General features: G+C 31.9%; 2 protein-coding genes across 2 annotated transcripts; both read right to left on the bottom strand.

Annotated features, from left to right (window-relative positions):
- Nucleotides 1–781: 781 nt before the first annotated feature.
- LOC127717443 (E3 ubiquitin-protein ligase TRIM71-like) lies at nt 782–17,137 on the bottom strand. The gene is made up of 2 exons (XM_052223083.1): nt 15,200–17,137; nt 782–1,404 (listed from the first exon to the last, which is right to left on the bottom strand). The coding sequence occupies exon 1, from the start codon at nt 17,101–17,103 to the stop codon at nt 15,565–15,567; it is 1,539 nt and encodes a 512-aa protein (XP_052079043.1). The 5' UTR covers nt 17,104–17,137; the 3' UTR covers nt 782–1,404; nt 15,200–15,564.
- On the bottom strand, nt 1,401–3,608 carry LOC127717441 (E3 ubiquitin-protein ligase TRIM71-like). The gene has a single exon (XM_052223081.1). The coding sequence runs from the start codon at nt 3,458–3,460 to the stop codon at nt 1,769–1,771; it is 1,692 nt and encodes a 563-aa protein (XP_052079041.1). The 5' UTR covers nt 3,461–3,608; the 3' UTR covers nt 1,401–1,768.
- Nucleotides 17,138–17,228: the final 91 nt, after the last annotated feature.

Here is a 17,228-nt window from a genome sequence, read left to right as displayed (position 1 = left end):
CCATTAAAACGTTTAAACCCGCTGCATTTGTTTGCACCTGTCCTAAGTCAGGAATCTTATGTTCAGTAGTTGTCATTTGTTGATGTGGTTCATAAGTGTTTCTCGTTTCTCGTTTTTTATATAGATTAGACCGTTGGTTTTCCTGTTTGAATGGTTTTACACTAGTAATTTTTTGGGGCCCTTTATAGCTTACTGTTCAGTGTGAGCCAAGGCTCCGTGTTGAAGACCGTACTGTGACCTATAATGGTTTACTTTTATAAATTTTTACTTGGATGGAGAGTTGTCTCATTGGCACTCATACCACATCTTCTTATATCTATTGTTAGTGTATTTATGAGATTTAAACATCAGTACACTTTACTGTAGTCTCTAATTTTCCTGTGTTTCTTAAAATTTAATAGCGTGCTCCTACGTGACCCGGAGAAAATTATGGCGATCTAGACAGCAAAAACAGTGATAATGACATTGTAATAAAAAAAATCCTGGGTCATGTTGGCGCAGGCACTTAAAAACTAAAAAATCGTTGTACGGAACACCTCCAAAGTGAATAATAATTTCAATATCTGAATAATAACAGAAAGTTTACCCCCCTCACCTCACCCAGTTGCTGAAATTAATGGTTTTGAAGTTCATCCAAACAAACTTCAAACCTCAGGGAATATTTTAACATGATAAGTAGCTTTCCAAAACAAAATTTGAAAAATAAGAAAATAGGGGGACCAAAACGGGGGCTTATCGTACCTTGTCCTTTGCCTTAAAAGTAAAATAAAATTATAAAGATATTCCTTTATTTTATAGATTACATATATTGGTGATGATTACTGATATGACTATATAATATATCATTACTTAGACAATACTATAATTTGTCAAAATGAGTTATCTTTCTTTAACCTGGTGTTAATTCTTACATATATTGTAAAATATCTTAGACAGATTTTGTCACAAATTTATCTTGACAAATCTCGTTACAATCCAATTTACATGAAAAATGAAATAGTAATGATGGACCAATGGTCCTTTTCTTTAGAAAATCCTTTTTAATTGTGGACATGTATATAATGTTAAATAACAAACTACTGTACTTTGAAAATAAGTAAAATGAATTTACTAGAAACATTTGTTCATTGACATTTTCATTCAAGTTTCAAATACCTTCAATACTTTGGCAAATGTATTGCTGTGAAAAAAACCCAAAATAAATCAGTTACCATCAGAAGTTGTTGTAAAGAAGGAAATTTTGAAAACCAAGTGACTGAGATGTTAATTACTACACAAGACCACCTTAGATGTCTGTTAAGATGATATCTAAAGAAGTATTTAGTACTTAATTTAATCATGATAATTCTCTTTGTAAGGTTTTATTTGATGTTAGTTTTTTTTGTATTTTGTATTTGCATACACCTTAAAAAATTTAAAATTGAAAAGTTATTGTAGACAACTGATAATATTGGCCTCAAAATATCCTGTTGTGTCATTGTCTGACCTCCTAATGATATATACCCAAGATCTCCCTTGTTTCATATTCTTAATTTTGTCCATAAACTTCTTTTTGTGAACCAATAACTAAAATGATAAAAAAATTATGGGGAAGTTATTTGTGGGTGATTTTTAATTGTAGTAATTAACACAAGTGAACAATAAAATACTATGGCTGAAGTGTAGTCACTTTCCTTCTTTTTAATTATATTCTGATCCCTATAGATTAAATACAAATATGTTTTATAGCTTTAGTGCTTTAAAGTCTGGTCTATTTTTAACGTCTAAGTCATATTAGTTTAACACAATGTATTTTACCCTTCTTGTTTTTGTCACTTTCCCATGCATTGCACCCAATCCATAAAACATCTTTTTTGTCAATACTAAGACTCCAAGGTGATTCTATTCCTACACTTTTAACATCCTTATATGCAATAACTTCCCCATCAGGATTTAAAACATGTATAGCATGATTCAAAGAATCAGACACTAAAATCATGTCTGTAGAGGTAATTGCCAAATCCCTTGGATGGAATTTAACTTGGTCAGAATTAATACTATTACAGCCATTGTAGGTCCAATGGAGCTGTCCCCTGTAATCTAACATTACTACCCTTCCTTCATGTTCTTTGTTTATAAGATCTACAACTACTACCTTTTCATTCAAAGTATTGATTCTATAAGGATATGATAGCAGTCTCTTATTTTCCCTATCATATTCAATAGTATGTTGTATGTTACCATCGAGGGCCATAACCACAATTCTTCTGATACTGTTTTTTGTTACAGGTAATCCAGAAGATTCTGTCAAACCTAAAATTATCTTATTATCTCTAGTGACATGAACTCCTAAAGTTTTAAGTGGAGAAAAGGACTGAAATGACTTTAACTGAACATATGTGGTGTAAAATTTGAGGCCATTTTCTCCACATGACACAAGTATTTCTCCATCCCCTGTCCATGACATATCAAAGGTTGCTGTCATAACTTCTTTCTCTAATTTGATATCATGATTTTCTATTTTTATTTTCAGTAACTTTTTATTATAATAGCTTCCTATAAATGCAGCATTGTCACTAGATAAAAGTATACATGGCACATTTTCAACATCACTTTGATAAGTGTCAATAAGTTCAAAGTCTGGAACTGTATAAAGATCACCAAACATTTTACTTCCTATATTCTCTTGCAGATTGCTAGGAATAAACTTTGAATTTTTTTGTTTAATTTGTTTAACTGAATACTTTGGCGATGACGTATCTAAGGTTTTACTTGTAGAGAAAATGTCTGCCACATGATGAGACTGAAGTGCTTGATTTATATTGCTCAACCTTGTTTCCAACTCATCCTCTTTCTTTGTCATAGCAGAAAGTTCAGTTTTTATCATATTTTCTGAAGACTTCCATTTTTTTTCAAGTGTTTGTAAAAGGTCTTCAGCAAATTTTGAAATAGCTTCTATCATTTCCTTCTCAGTTTTCAGAATTATGTCTCTTGTTTCTTGGAAATTCGTATCCCCATCTGATAGTATTTTTAAAAGGTTATTTTTTTCTTTTTTTAAAAACTGGAGATTGGATTCAATTGTGTCTTCTACTTTGTTTATGTCAGCAAGAAGTCCTTCATAAACTTCATCAAGGGCTTTGTATTCATGTTTTTGATGGACCTCAATTGTGCATTTCGAACAAGCGGGCTCGCTGCAGTCTTTACAATAGACAAAGCATTTTTCTTTACCATGAATTGTACATTGCATATTTTGAAGGTCCACTTTACGCATTGTTTTGGCAAAATCCATTGTCTCAATATCTTTTATATTTATTATTTCATGTTCCATAGAAGCCTTGCTTTTATTGTGTATCTTTGAACAGCACAGGTTACATAGAAATAGCTCACAGTTAACACATTTCCACAGAATCTCTGGTGAAATCTCACAGAACTGACATACAGCCGGAGTTTGTGCTTTCCCTATAGACTGAGAAAAGGCCATTTTGGGTATAATATCCAATCACTATCAGTGATTAAAAATAGGTTTACTTCCCCATTGTTAGAAAACTATCAAAGGTAAAACGGCAACATGGTCATAGTTTACATTTAAGTAAATAGCAGATAATGTTTTTATCATTCAAATATTTAAAGAACTGATAACAAGAAAAGACAGGAGTTAAACATGTGCAACTATACAAATCTTTTAGAAATACAGTAAATATGAATTTAGCAGTATGTTTTTTTTTTATTTTGATGGAAGAGAAAGTATTTTAATTACACCATGACAAGTTATAGATCAAGTTAGAATTTTGTTCAAATACAATGAATTTTAACTGGTAGGGGACTATGTCTTGCCATGCAAAACTTACAGAATGCTTGTTAGTCCCCTACCTACGAAGTCGAAGGGGACTTTAGGTTTGCACTCCATCCGTCTGTCCGTCTGTCCATCTGTCCGTCTGTCCATCTGTCCATCCGTCAGTCCGGCAAATCAGCTTTCCACACTTTTTTTCTTTGTTCTTGAAGATATTGATTTGATATTTGGTATATAGTTTTATCATGACAAGTTATAGATCAAGTTCGAATTTTGTTCCGTTCTGATGATTTAGTCCAGAGTAATGGACCATAACTCTGGACCATATCTAATGTTAATAGAGTACTATGTTGAACCATATTTCTGTACAAAGGGAGATAACTCATTTTTTAAAAGACATTCTTTGTTAAATTTAATTGAAGAATTTTTTGGCAGGTTTGTTTGTTATTTAGTATAAACTAATTTTCTGAATGCTATATATATAAATAAAAATTATGAAGAGAAATCCTTTAATTAGATAATAATCTATTTTTATTAATGTATATATTTCAATACATTACATTGTGTAGATAAAAATTGTTGACATTTTATAGATAAGTTACAAATCCATATTAGATTGTGACAAATGAAAGAAAAAATATTTGGAACTATTAATTATATTTGATTATAATTTGAAAATAGATATACACTGTATTACATCATATCTAATTTTAGAGAACTATTAATCATATCTAATGTTTTTATAAGACCGCAAAAAAATTTTTGTGGTCGTATATTGGTATGACGTTGGCGTCGTCTTCGTCGTCGTCGTCTGGCGTCGTCCGGCGTCGTCCCAAGACACATTGGTTTTCGCACTCTAACTTTAGTTTAAGTGAATGGATCTCTATGAAATTTTACCACAAGGTTCAATACCACAAAAGGAAGGTTGGGATTGATTTTAGGGGTTATGGTACCAACAGTAAAGGAATTAGGGGCCAAAAAGGGGCCAAAAATAAGCATTTTTGTAACTTCCAGACATAACTTGTGTGTTAGTGTATGGATCTCTCTGACATTGTACCACAAGGTTCCATATCACAAAAGGAATGCTGGGATTGATTTTGGGGGTAATTGCCTCAAAATTTTAGGAATTAGGGGCCAAAAAAGGGGCAAAAAACAAGCATTTTTCTAGTTTCATGACAATAACTTGTGTGTAAGTGTATGGATCTTTCTGAAATTGTACTACAAGGTTCCATATCACAAAGGGAAAGCTGGAATTGAGTTTGGGGGTAATTGCCGAAACGTTTAGGAATTGGGGGCCAAAAAGGGGCCAAAAATAAGCATTTTTCTAGTTTCCAGACAATAACTTGTGTTCAAGTGTATGGATCTCTCTGAAATTGTACTGCAAGTTACCATACCACAAAGGGAAGGCTGGGATTGATGATGGGGGTAATTGCCTCAATATTTTCGGAATTAGGGGCCAAAAAAGGGCAAAAAACAAGCATTTTTCTAGTTTCAGGACAATAACTTGTGTGTAAGTGTATGGATCTTTCTGAAATTGTACTACAAGGTTCCATATCACAAAGGGAAAGCTGGGTTGGAGTTTGGGGGTAATTGCCCTAAACGTTTAGGAATTTGGGGCCAAAAAGGGGCCAAAAAAACACATTTTTCTAGTTTCCAGACAATAACTTGTGTTCAAGTGTATGGATCTCTCTGAAATTGTACTGCAAGGTACCATACCACAAAGGGAAGGCTGGGATTGAGTTTGGGGGTGATGAATCATAAGGGGGTTCAAAAAATTTGGGGGGGGGGGGATTTTTTTTTTTTTTCCTTTTTTTTTTCTTTTAAAATTTTCCATTTTAAGTTGGTTATTTCTGATTTATATTTAAAAGCAAATAATAATGATATGGTAGGAGATACACACCAAACAGGATGTGTAAATTATTATATAATAAGTATTGTGCAATAGCAAGAAATTTTCAATTGCACAGTATTGCACAATAGCAAGAAATCTTCAATTGCACAGTATTGCGCAATAGCAAGAAATCTTCAATTGCACAGTATTGTGCAATAGCAAGAAATATCCAATAGCACAATATTGCACAATAGCAAGAAATTGTCAATTGTACAGTATTGCGCAATAGCAAGAAATATTTAATTGCACAGTATTGTGCAAAAGAAGATACTTCGTATAAATTGCTTATTTCTTGACCAATTTCAATGGGGTTTTATTCTTGAATTCTTGGGGTTCTTTAATATGCTGAATCTAACCGTGTATTAAGTTTTTGGATTTTGGGCCCCGTTTTTAAATTGGTCCACATTGAGGTCCAAAGGGTCCAAAATTAAACTTTGTTTGATTTCATCAAAAATTGAATTATTGGGGTTCTTTGATATGCCGAATCTAACGGTGTATTTAGATTCTTAATTTTTGGTTCCGAGGTCCAAAGGGTCCAAAATTAAACTTAGTTTGATTTTAACAAAAATTGAATTCTTAGGGTTTTTTGATATGCTGAATCTAAACATGTATTTAGATTTTTGATTATGGGCCCAGTTTTCAAGTTGGTCCAAATCGGGGTCCAAAATTAAACTTTGTTTGATTACAACAAAAATTGAATATATGGGGTTCTTTGATATGCTGAATCTAACCATGTATTTAGATTTTTGATTTTTGGGCCCCGTTATCAACTTTGTCCACATTGAGGTCAAAAGGGTCCAAAATTAAACTTTGTTTGATTTCATCAAAAATTGAGTTCTTGGGGTTCTTTGATATGCTGAATCTAACCATGTATTTAGATTTTGGATATTGGACCATAATAGGTGAATGTCCAATTTAAAATTTTTAAGTTCTTAGACCACATTCATTCTGTGTCAGAAACCTATGCTGTGTCAAATATTTAATCACAATCCAAATGCAAAGCTGTATCAAGCTTGAATGTTGTGTCCATACTTGCCCCAACTGTTCAGGGTTCGACCTCTGCGGTCGTATCAAGCTGCGCCCTGCGGAGCATTTTATTTCACTCATATAATCAGTTTTCCACACTTTTTTTTGTCATGCTTGAAGATATTGACATGATATTTACTTTTTGTTCACAAGTTATAGAACAAGTTAGCATTTTGTTCCAATAAAATGAATTTTTACCCGGTAGGGGACTATGTATTGCCATGCAATACTCTCAGAATGCTTGTTTAAAATAAATTACCTAACATGATCATGATAAATGAATAACACTTTTTATTGAATTATACATATAGGGATTTACTCATTCCATAGCTGTCTAAAGACATATTCACCACTACACCTAACCTTAGTTTATTTATATTCTGAACTTTGCGTAAACTCTTCTTTTGAGAACCAATATTTAAATTGAGGAAAAAGTGACAGGGAAGTAAATTTGTTTGTGATTGATTTTTCATCGTAGAAATTGAAAAAGAACACTGAAATGGGTGGACAAAATATTTTTTCAGCTGAAGCCCCTTTCCCTTCTTTGTAAATCTTTTATAATCCCAATCCCTGGTCTGAATTGCAGAGTAAACACAAAGATGTTTTGTAGCTTTATTGGTAATGTGTGGTTTTTATAAAGTTTTGTTTATATAAGTTTAACCCTGTGTATCTTAGCCTTCTTGTCTTTTTTTACCAATGCATTACACCCAATCCATAAAACCTCATTTTTGTCAATACTAAGACTCCAAGGTAATTCTATTCCTAAGCTTTTTTAACAACCTTACATGCAATAACCTCCCCAGCAGGATTTAATACATGTATAGCATGATTCAATGAATCAGAAACTAAAATCGTGTCTGTAGAGGTAATTGCCAAATCCTTTGGATGCAATTTAGCCTGACCAGAGTTGATACTATTACAGCCATTGTAGGTCCAATGGAATTGTCCCCCATAATCTAACATTACTACCCTACCCTCAAATTCTTTGTTTATAAAATCTACAACTACTATCTTATCATTGTAAGAATTGATTCTACAATGAAATGTCAGCAGTCTCTGATTGTTCCTATTATATTCAACAGTATGTTGTATGTCACCGTCTTGGTTCATAACCGAAAGTTGTCTGACTTTCTTTCGTTGGGGGGAATGTCACAGAAATATATATTCTCTCAATCCTATTATAAACTTATTTTCTTTGGTTATATGACTATTTTGAAAATAAGTAAAAAAAATAAATAAGTAGCATTTTTCACTGACAATTTTATTCTGGTTTCATATATCTTTTTTCAAAAATTTATTGCTGTGAAAAAAATTAAAAAAAACGAAGATAAAAAAAATCATTCAACTTTGGGGATTATACTATTCTTTCAAGAACCATTGGGTCTAGTAAATTAGGACATGACATAAAAGAAGAGTTTTAGAAGTGTAATATCCAACTACAACTAATAAGATTTTTTCTAACTAACAAAATAAACAATACAAAACTGTACAAACAAATTACATAGACAAAAAAAAAACAAATTACATAGACAAAAAACTGTTATCCTTTTTAACATGCCTCCTCCCAAGTAAGCTTTTAAATTGTTAGTACAGTGAAGAACTCTTTTACTTAGCACATGTAATGAAGAAAAAAACCCTATTAAATATAAAAATAAAACCAGTTCATGCACAACTTTTATGGTTGTAATTCTTATCATTACGTATCTCACTTATGCCATAATCAATAGTCTTCAATAGAATATTAAGAATAAGAATATTTATTATTCCAATCAAGGGCCCTTGATGGGCAGCATGACATGTACACATAAAACAATACATCATGATTTGTAACAGAAAAACATATTTTTTTATACATTGAAATTATCACATTCTTCACAAGAAAGAATAATGTCAAATTTTTTTTCATTACTTGACTTAAAACAAGGAACAATATCAGAAATTTGATTGAACATTTTGATTTTAGAGTTGTGTGTTTGTGTACACATTACATTGTATTACAAAATGAAGTTAATTTTGCATCTCTATATTACTAAATAACTTCCTTGATATTTCGTCTGGGGCAATTTCCATTCACTTATGAGAGAGGCCAAAGATACCAAAGGGACATTCAAACTCAAACTGACAACGCCATGGCCAAAAAACCAAGAGAAGACAAACAGCAGTACACAAAACACAACATAGAAAACTCAAGACTGAGCAACACCAACCCCACCAATAGAGGGGGCGGGGTGATCTCAAGTGCTCTGGAAGGGTAAACAGGTCCTGCTCCACATGCATGACATGTGGCAACTACTGTGTTGCTAATGTAAGTATAAACCCAGTGATAAGTCTTACTCCGTAGGTAGCATTAAGCTGTTAATAATTAAACTTAAGTGCTTATTCTAATTTTGGCATAGTTTTTTTTTATATCATTCTCAGCTCACGTCAATAAAAGATACCTTTCACATTCTTACCAGAGATTACCCCTAGTTTTTGTTGGGGTATGTTACTCAGTCTTTAGTTGTATATATTATAACACTGTGGATCTTAGCCTTCTTACGTTTGTCTTTTTCCCATGTACTGCACCCAATCCATAAAACGTCATTTTTGTCAATATCAAGACTTAAAGGTAATTCTATTCCCAGCAGGATTTAATACATGTATAGCATTATTCAACAAATCAGACACTAAAATCATGTCTGAAGAGGTAGTTGCCAAATCCTTTGGATAGAATTTAACTTGGTCAGAATTGGTACTATTACAGCCATTGTAGGTCCAATTGAGTTGTCCCCCATAATTTAACATTACTACCCTCCCCTCAAATTCTTTGTTTATAAAATCTACAACTACTATCTTGTCATTGTAAGAATTGATTCTACGAGGAAATGTTAGCAGTCTCTGATTGTTCCTATCATATTCGATTGTATGTTGTATGTCACCATCCTGGTTCATAACCACAAGTCTTCTGATGCTGTTTTTAGTTGGGATTAATTGAACAGGAAAAGATTCCGTCAACCCTACTATTATCTTATTATCTTTGGTTATATGGACTCCTAAAGTTTTTAATGGAGAAAAGGACTTAAATGCCTTTAACTGTCCATTGTTGGTATATAGTTTCAGATCACACTCTGTAGTTGACAGTAGTATTTCCCCATCCTTAATCCATGACATATCATAGACTGCTATCTGAAATTCTTTCTCTACTTTCATGTTATGATTTTCAACTTTTATTTTCTGTAACTTTTTATGAAGATAGTATCCTATTAAGGCAGTATTGTCACTAGATAAAAGTATACTTGACACATTATCAGCCTCACTTTGATAAGTGTCTATAAGCTCAAATTCTGGAACTGTGTAAAGATCACCGAACATTTGACTTCCTATTTTCATTTGCATATTGCTAGGAAAGAACTTTGCCTTATAAGTATTGATTGTTTTATCTGAATATTTGAGGAATGACTTATCTAAGGTTTTACTTGTAGAGAAAATGTCTGCCACATGATGAGACTGCAGTGCTTGATTTAGGTTGTTCTTCCTGGTTTCCAACACATCCTCTCTCTTTTTTATTGCTGAAAGTTCTGTTTTGATCATATTTTCTGAAGGTTTCCATTTTGTCTCAAGTTTTTGTAAAAGGACTTTGGCATGTTTCGAAATAGCCTCTTTCATTTTTTTCTCAGTTTGTAGAATTAGTCCTCTTGTCTCTTGAAGATTTGTATCACCATCGAAAAGCATTTTTTTAAATGTTTCTTTTTCATTTCTGAGAGACTGAAGATCGAATTCAAATGCATCTATTAGTTTCTTCATTTCAGAGATGATATCTTTATACACTTCACCAATGGCCTTAAAGTCATGCAGTTTATGGGTCTCCACTACACATTCTGAACAGGCCGGCTCACTGCATTTATTACAGTAGAAAAAACACTTCTGTTGAATATGCTTTGTACATACCATGTTATCAAGATCTACTCTCCGCATAGAAGTAGCAAAGTTCTCTGTTTCTAAATCTTTTAAATTTATAATTTCATGTTTCATTGATGCCTTACTTTTACTATGTATCTTTGAACTGCACAGTTGACATAGAAACATGATGTGCCTGCAAAGCTTGGTTTATGTTGTTCTTTCTAGTTTCCATCTCATCTTATTCTCTGTCGTGACAGAAAGTTCAGTTTTAATCATATTTTCTGATGAGTTACCTTGATTTGTCTCTTTTAATAGATTTACGAGATTTGAACATCAGTTAACTTCTTTGACCTTAATTTATTAGTCCCCTAGGGATGAAGTCGAAGGGTACTTTAGGTTTGCACTCTGTCCATCTGTCTGTCTGTCCATCCGTCAGTCTGACAAATCAATTTTCCACATTTTTTTTCTTCGTGCTTGAAGATATTGATTTGATATTTGGTATATAGCTTTATCATGACAAGTTACAGATCAAGTTTGAATTTTGTTTTGGTCTGATGATTTTGTCCAGAGTTAGGGTCCTTGAAATAAAAAATTCACTCAAATTGTTGGTTTTCCGCATTTTTTTTCGATTTTTTGAAGATTTTGATTTGATAATTGGTATATAGTTTTATTATGACAAGTTGCAGAACAAGTTAAAATTTTTTGCTGGTGTAATGATTTTGTGCAGAGTTATGGTCCTTGAACTTACAAAATTCACTAAAATAATCAGTTTTCCGCCCTTTTTTTGTCATGCTTGAAGATATTAATTTAATAATTGGTATATAGTTTTTATCATAACAAGTTACAGATTAAATTTTAGTAATGTTCCTCTCTGATGATTTTGTGCAGAGCACTCTTAAATTGTACTTTTGTGTTAATTTGACCTGTTGATACAATTTGTAATACTTTTTTGTTATTAAATGTTTACTTATTTAGGGTTATATCTCATCTCTCTATTTTTAATATATACCAGCTTTGATAAGTGTTTGGTATGACTAGAAATTTTCACTTCTGTTCTTGTACTATGAACAACAAAATTATTTATTTTGTAAAAAATATTTCCGTTTTCCATTTATACTGTATACCTTACAACAAAATTATTTTCATTTACCTGTGTACATTATTCTATTTGGCATAATTTTGTTCAAGGTTATGGTTGACTTTCTGAAATTATTTAACATCTCACAGCGGTATACTACTGTTGCCTTCATTTATTCACCCCTTATTTTATTGATTTTGTATTTACATTGTGTCATAGATCAAATTTATTCGTTCAGTGTATGTTCACTTGCTTGTGTTAATATGTCTTTTGATTGAGTTAAGCCACTTCAATTAATATTTTATAGTGTGTCGTTTTATGTTGTGATGTTAGACTATTGTTTCAGGTAAGGGTGAAGGTTGGTACCTATTAAAATGTTTAAACCCGCTGCATTTGTTTGCACCTGTCCTAAGTCAGGAACCTGATGTTCAGTAGTTGTCGTTTGTTGATGTGGTTCATAAGTGTTTCTCGTTTCTCTTTTTGTCGAGCCTGCAACTTTTTTCGCAAAAGCGAGACATAGCGATCCTACATTCCTTCGGCGGCAGCGCTGGCGGTGTCCACAAATACTTATTCTGTGGTTTAAGTTTTTGAAATTTTAATAATTTCTTAAACTATCCTGGATTTCTACCAAACTTGGACAGAAGCTTGTTTATGATCATAAGATAGTATCCAGAAGTAAATTTTGTAAAAAAAAAAAATCCTGTTTATCCATATTTTACTTATAAATGGACTTAGTTTTTCTGCCAGTTAACATTACATTCACTCTGTGGTTAAAGTTTTAAAATCTGAACCAAACTTGGACAGAAGCTTGTTTATGATCAAAAGCTAGTATCTAGCTGCCTTTAGGAAACCATAATGCTTTCCTATTTGCTGCTGACACAGTATGAGTCATGGACATGTTTAATTTCTACTTTCTTTTTGGCTAATTATTATATATTTAATTGTTCCAACATTTTGTGTACTATACATATGTGGATATCTATTTTTCTTTTTTTCTTTTTGGGCTGCTTGTTTGTTATCTATATCAACCACACTTGCAATAAAATGCATTAGTATTAAAAAAAACAACATACTATAGATTCTTTATCTACGTATTCTTTAAGAACTTAAATAGTTCTCGTTTAACTTTTTTTTTTTTTTTTATCTCATTGTTTGTATTGTATTATGAAAAATTATTGATGTTGTAATGTTTATGCCCTTTGGGGCCCATAATTGGAAATAAAATATCTTATCTTATCTTAACTTAGAAGGAAATTTTCTAAAAATTTATTTCCTGTTTTTCCGTATTTTACTTATAAATGGACTTAGTTTTTCTTCCAGTTAACATTACATAGAGTCTGCAGTAAAAGTATTTAAAACATTTATTAGATTCATAAACCATCCTGAATTTTTACCAAACTTGGACAGAAGCTTCTCACGATCAAAAGATAGTATCTAGAGGAAATCTTTAATAATTTTTTCCCCATTTTGTTGAGCCTGCGACTAACAGCAAAAGTAGGCAAGACACTGGGTTCTGCGGAACCCTTACAAATTTTTTATATAGATTAGACCGTTGGTTTTCCCGTTTGAATGGCGATGTGAGCCAAGGCTCCCTGTTGAAGGCCGTACTTTGACCTATAATGGTTTTTCTTTTACAAATTGTGACTTGGATGGAGAGTTGTCTCATTGGCACTCAAACCACATCTTCTTATATCTATTATGGTCCTTGGACTTGGAAAATTCACTCAAATAATCAGTTTTCCCCACTTTTCAGTCATGCTTAGAGATATTGACCTAATAATTGTTTTATAGTTTACACCATGTTAAGATATAGATCATATTGCATTTTATTTCAGTACAATGCATTATTTAACCGGTAGGGGACTATGTATTGCCATGCAATACTATTGGAATGCTTGTTTATCTTGTTCTTTCATTGAAGAATACTCCATATTTATTCAAACATGTGATTTAAATGTATCCAATTATTATACACTCCACTGTACCAGGTGAGGGGGGATTGTTTTGCCACCAAACATGTTTAACCCTGCAACATTCTGTATGTGCCTGTCCCAAGTCAGGAGCCTGTAACTCAGTGGTTGTCGTTTGTTGCTGCATATCTGTTTTACGTTCATTCTTTTGTACATAAATCAGGCTGTTAGGTTTCTTGTTTGAACTGTTTTACATTTGTGGTTTTGGGGCCTTTCATAGCTGACTATACAATATGAGTTTGTTCATTGTTGAAGGCTGTACAGTCTCTTTAGTTGTTAACTTCCATGTCATTTGGTTTCTTGTGGAGAGTTGTCTCATTGGCAATCATACCACATCTTCTTATTTTTATATCCATATAGGAGCTCTTTAAAAGAAAAATGAAATTAAACAAGTATTAGCTTTAAACTTAATGTTCTAAATATATCTTAGCTGTTGTTTTGCTGAATAGCACAGTTTTATCCACTTTGCTGATCAAATACATTCTTAACACTAAATATAAACACCAAAGCTCTTTTTTGACTTAAGACTTAGATGATCCCTGCATACTTAACCATAAATATTTTGTCTGTTAGCCAGAGATGCTGACCATGTTGATGCACTCAGTATCACTCCTTTTGCGATTCTCACAGATTTTGTTTTTTGTTTTGATATGTATTGTAAATGTAATTATGAGATTTAAACATCAGTACACTACAGTTGTCTCTAATTTTCCCAAATGTAATAACATACATTTACTGTGAAAGTTGTCATGATGTTTGATAAATATGAATACAATTAATCTAAACTCTCAAAGAATGACTTAATTGATCAAGTTTGTTTCAATTTGCCCCCCTGATTTCTCATCAGAAGTTTGATTTAAAAGTTCAAATGAAGGACTGACTTCAGATTCCAAATGATGGCAATAACACACAACAGTTGAGCTAAAATTTACCTTAAAAGTAAAATAAAATTGTAAAGATATTCCTTTATTTTATAAATTATATATATTGGTGAAGATTACTGATATGACTATATAATATATCATTACTTAGACAATACTACAATTTGTCAACATGAGTTATCTTTCTTTAACCTGGTGTTAATTCTTACATATATTGTAAAATATCTTAGACAGATTTTGTCGCAAATTTATCTTGACAAATCTCATTACAATCAAATTAACATGAAAAATGAAATAGTAATGATGGACCAATGGTCCTTTTCTTCAGAAAATCCTTTTTAATTGTGCACATGTACATAATGTTAAATAACAAACTACTGTACTTTGAAAATAGGTAAAATGAATTTATTAGAAACATTTTCTCATTGACATTTTCATTCAAGTTTCAAATATCTTTAATACTTTGGCAAATGTATTGCTGTGAAAAAAAAACCAACAATAAAACCAGTTACCATCAGAAGTTGTTGTAAAGAAGGAAATTTTGAAAACCAAGTGACTGAGATGTTAATTACTACACAAGACCACCAAAAATTCTGTTAAGATGATATCTAAAGAAGTATTTAGTACTTAATTTAATCATGATAATTCTCTTTGTAAGGTTTTATTTGATGTTAGTAATTTTTTGTATTTTGTATTTGCATACACCTTGAAAAATTTAAAATTGAAAAGTTATTGTAGACAACTGATAATATTGGCCTCAAAATATCCTGTTGTGTCATTGTCTGACCCCCAAATGATATATACCCAAATCTTCCTTGTTTCATATTCTTAATTTTGTCCATAAACTTCTTTTTGTGAACCAATAACTAAAATGATAAACAAAGTTATAGGGAAGTTATTTGTGGGTGATTTTTAATTGTAGTAATTAAACACAAGTGAACAATAACATACTATGGCTGAAGTGTAGTAACTTTCTTTCTTTTTAATTATATTCTGATCCCTATAGATTAAATACAAATATGTTTTATAGCTTTAGTGCTTTAAAGTCTGGTCTATTTTTAACATCTAAGTTATATTAGTTTAACACAATGTATTTTACCCTTCTTGTCACTTTCCCATGCATTGCACCCAATCCATAAAACATCTTTTTTGTCAATACTAAGACTCCAAGCTGATTCTTTTCCTACACTTTTAACATCCGTATATGCAATAACCTCCCCATCAGGATTTAAAACATGTATAGCATGATTCAAAGAATCAGACACTAAAATCATGTCTGTAGAGGTAATTGCCAAATCCCTTGGATAGAATTTTACATGGTCAGAATTGATACTATTACAGCCATTGTAGATCCAATGTAGTTGTCCCCCATAATCTAACATTACTATCCTACCCTCATATTCTGTGTTTACAATGTCTACAACTACTATCTTATCATTGAAAGAATTAATTCTACGAGGATAAGTTAGCAGTCTCTGATTGTTTGTATCATATTCAATAGTATGTTGTATATCACCATCCTTGTTCATAACCGAAAGTTTTCTGATACTGTCTTTTGTTGGGGGGAATTGAACAGGAAAAGATTCTGTCAACCCAACTATTATCTTATTATCTTTGGTTACATGTACTCCTAATGTTTTCAAGGGAGAAAATGACTTAAATGTATTTAACTGTCCATCTTTGGTATATAGTTTCAGAGCACTCTCTGTAGATGACGCAAGTATTTCTCCATCCTTTGTCAATGCCATATCACAGACTGTTATTTGAACTTCTTTTTCAACTTTGATATTATGATTTTCTATTTTTATTTTCTGTATGTTTTTATGATAATAGCTTCCTATAAATGCATTATTGTCACTAGATAAAAGTATGCCTGTCACATTTTCAACATCACTTTGATAAGTGTCAATAAGTTCAAAGTCTGGAACTGTATAAAGACCACCAAACATTTTACTTCCTATATTCACTTGCAGATTGCTAGGAATAAACTTTGACTTTTTTTGTTTAATTTGTTTAACTGAATACTTTGGCGATGAAGTATCTAAGGTTTTACTTGTAGATAAAATATCTGCCACATGATGAGACTGAAGTGCTTGATTTATATTGCTCATCCTTGTTTCCAACTCATCCTCTTTCTTTGTCATAGCAGAAAGTTCTGTTTTGATCATATTTTCTGAAGACTTCCATTTTTTTTCAAGTTTTTGTAAAAGGTCTTCAGCAAATTTCGAAATTGCTTCTTTCATTTCTTTCTCAGTTTGTAGAATTATGTCCCTTGTTTCTTGGAAATTTGCATCCCCATCTGGTAGCATTTTTAAAAGGTTATTTTTTTCTCTTTTTAAAAGCTGGAGATTGGATTCAATTTTGTCTTCTATTTCATTTATGTCAGCAATAATCCTTTCATAAACTTCATCAAGGGCTTTGTATTCATGTTTTTGATGGACCTCAATGATGCATTTCGAACAAGCAGGCTCACTGCAGTCTTTGCAATAGATAAAGCATTTTTCTTTACCATGAATTGTACATTGCATATTTTGGAGGTCCACTTTACGCATTGTTTTGGCAAAATCCACTGTCTCAATATCTTTCATATTTATTATTTCATGTTCCATAGAAGCCTTGCTTTTATTGTGTATCTTTGAACAGCACAGGTTACATAGAAATAGCTCACAGTTAATACACTTCCACTGAATCTCTGGTGAAATCTCACAGAATTGACATAATGCCGGAGTTTGTG

This window comes from Mytilus californianus, unplaced genomic scaffold, assembly GCF_021869535.1.
Source record: "Mytilus californianus isolate M0D057914Y unplaced genomic scaffold, xbMytCali1.0.p SCAF_10, whole genome shotgun sequence".
Classification (NCBI taxonomy): Eukaryota; Metazoa; Mollusca; class Bivalvia; order Mytilida; family Mytilidae; genus Mytilus; species Mytilus californianus.
The sequence above is the reverse complement of the archived record's forward strand: the minus strand, read 5'-3'. Positions and strand labels throughout refer to the sequence as shown.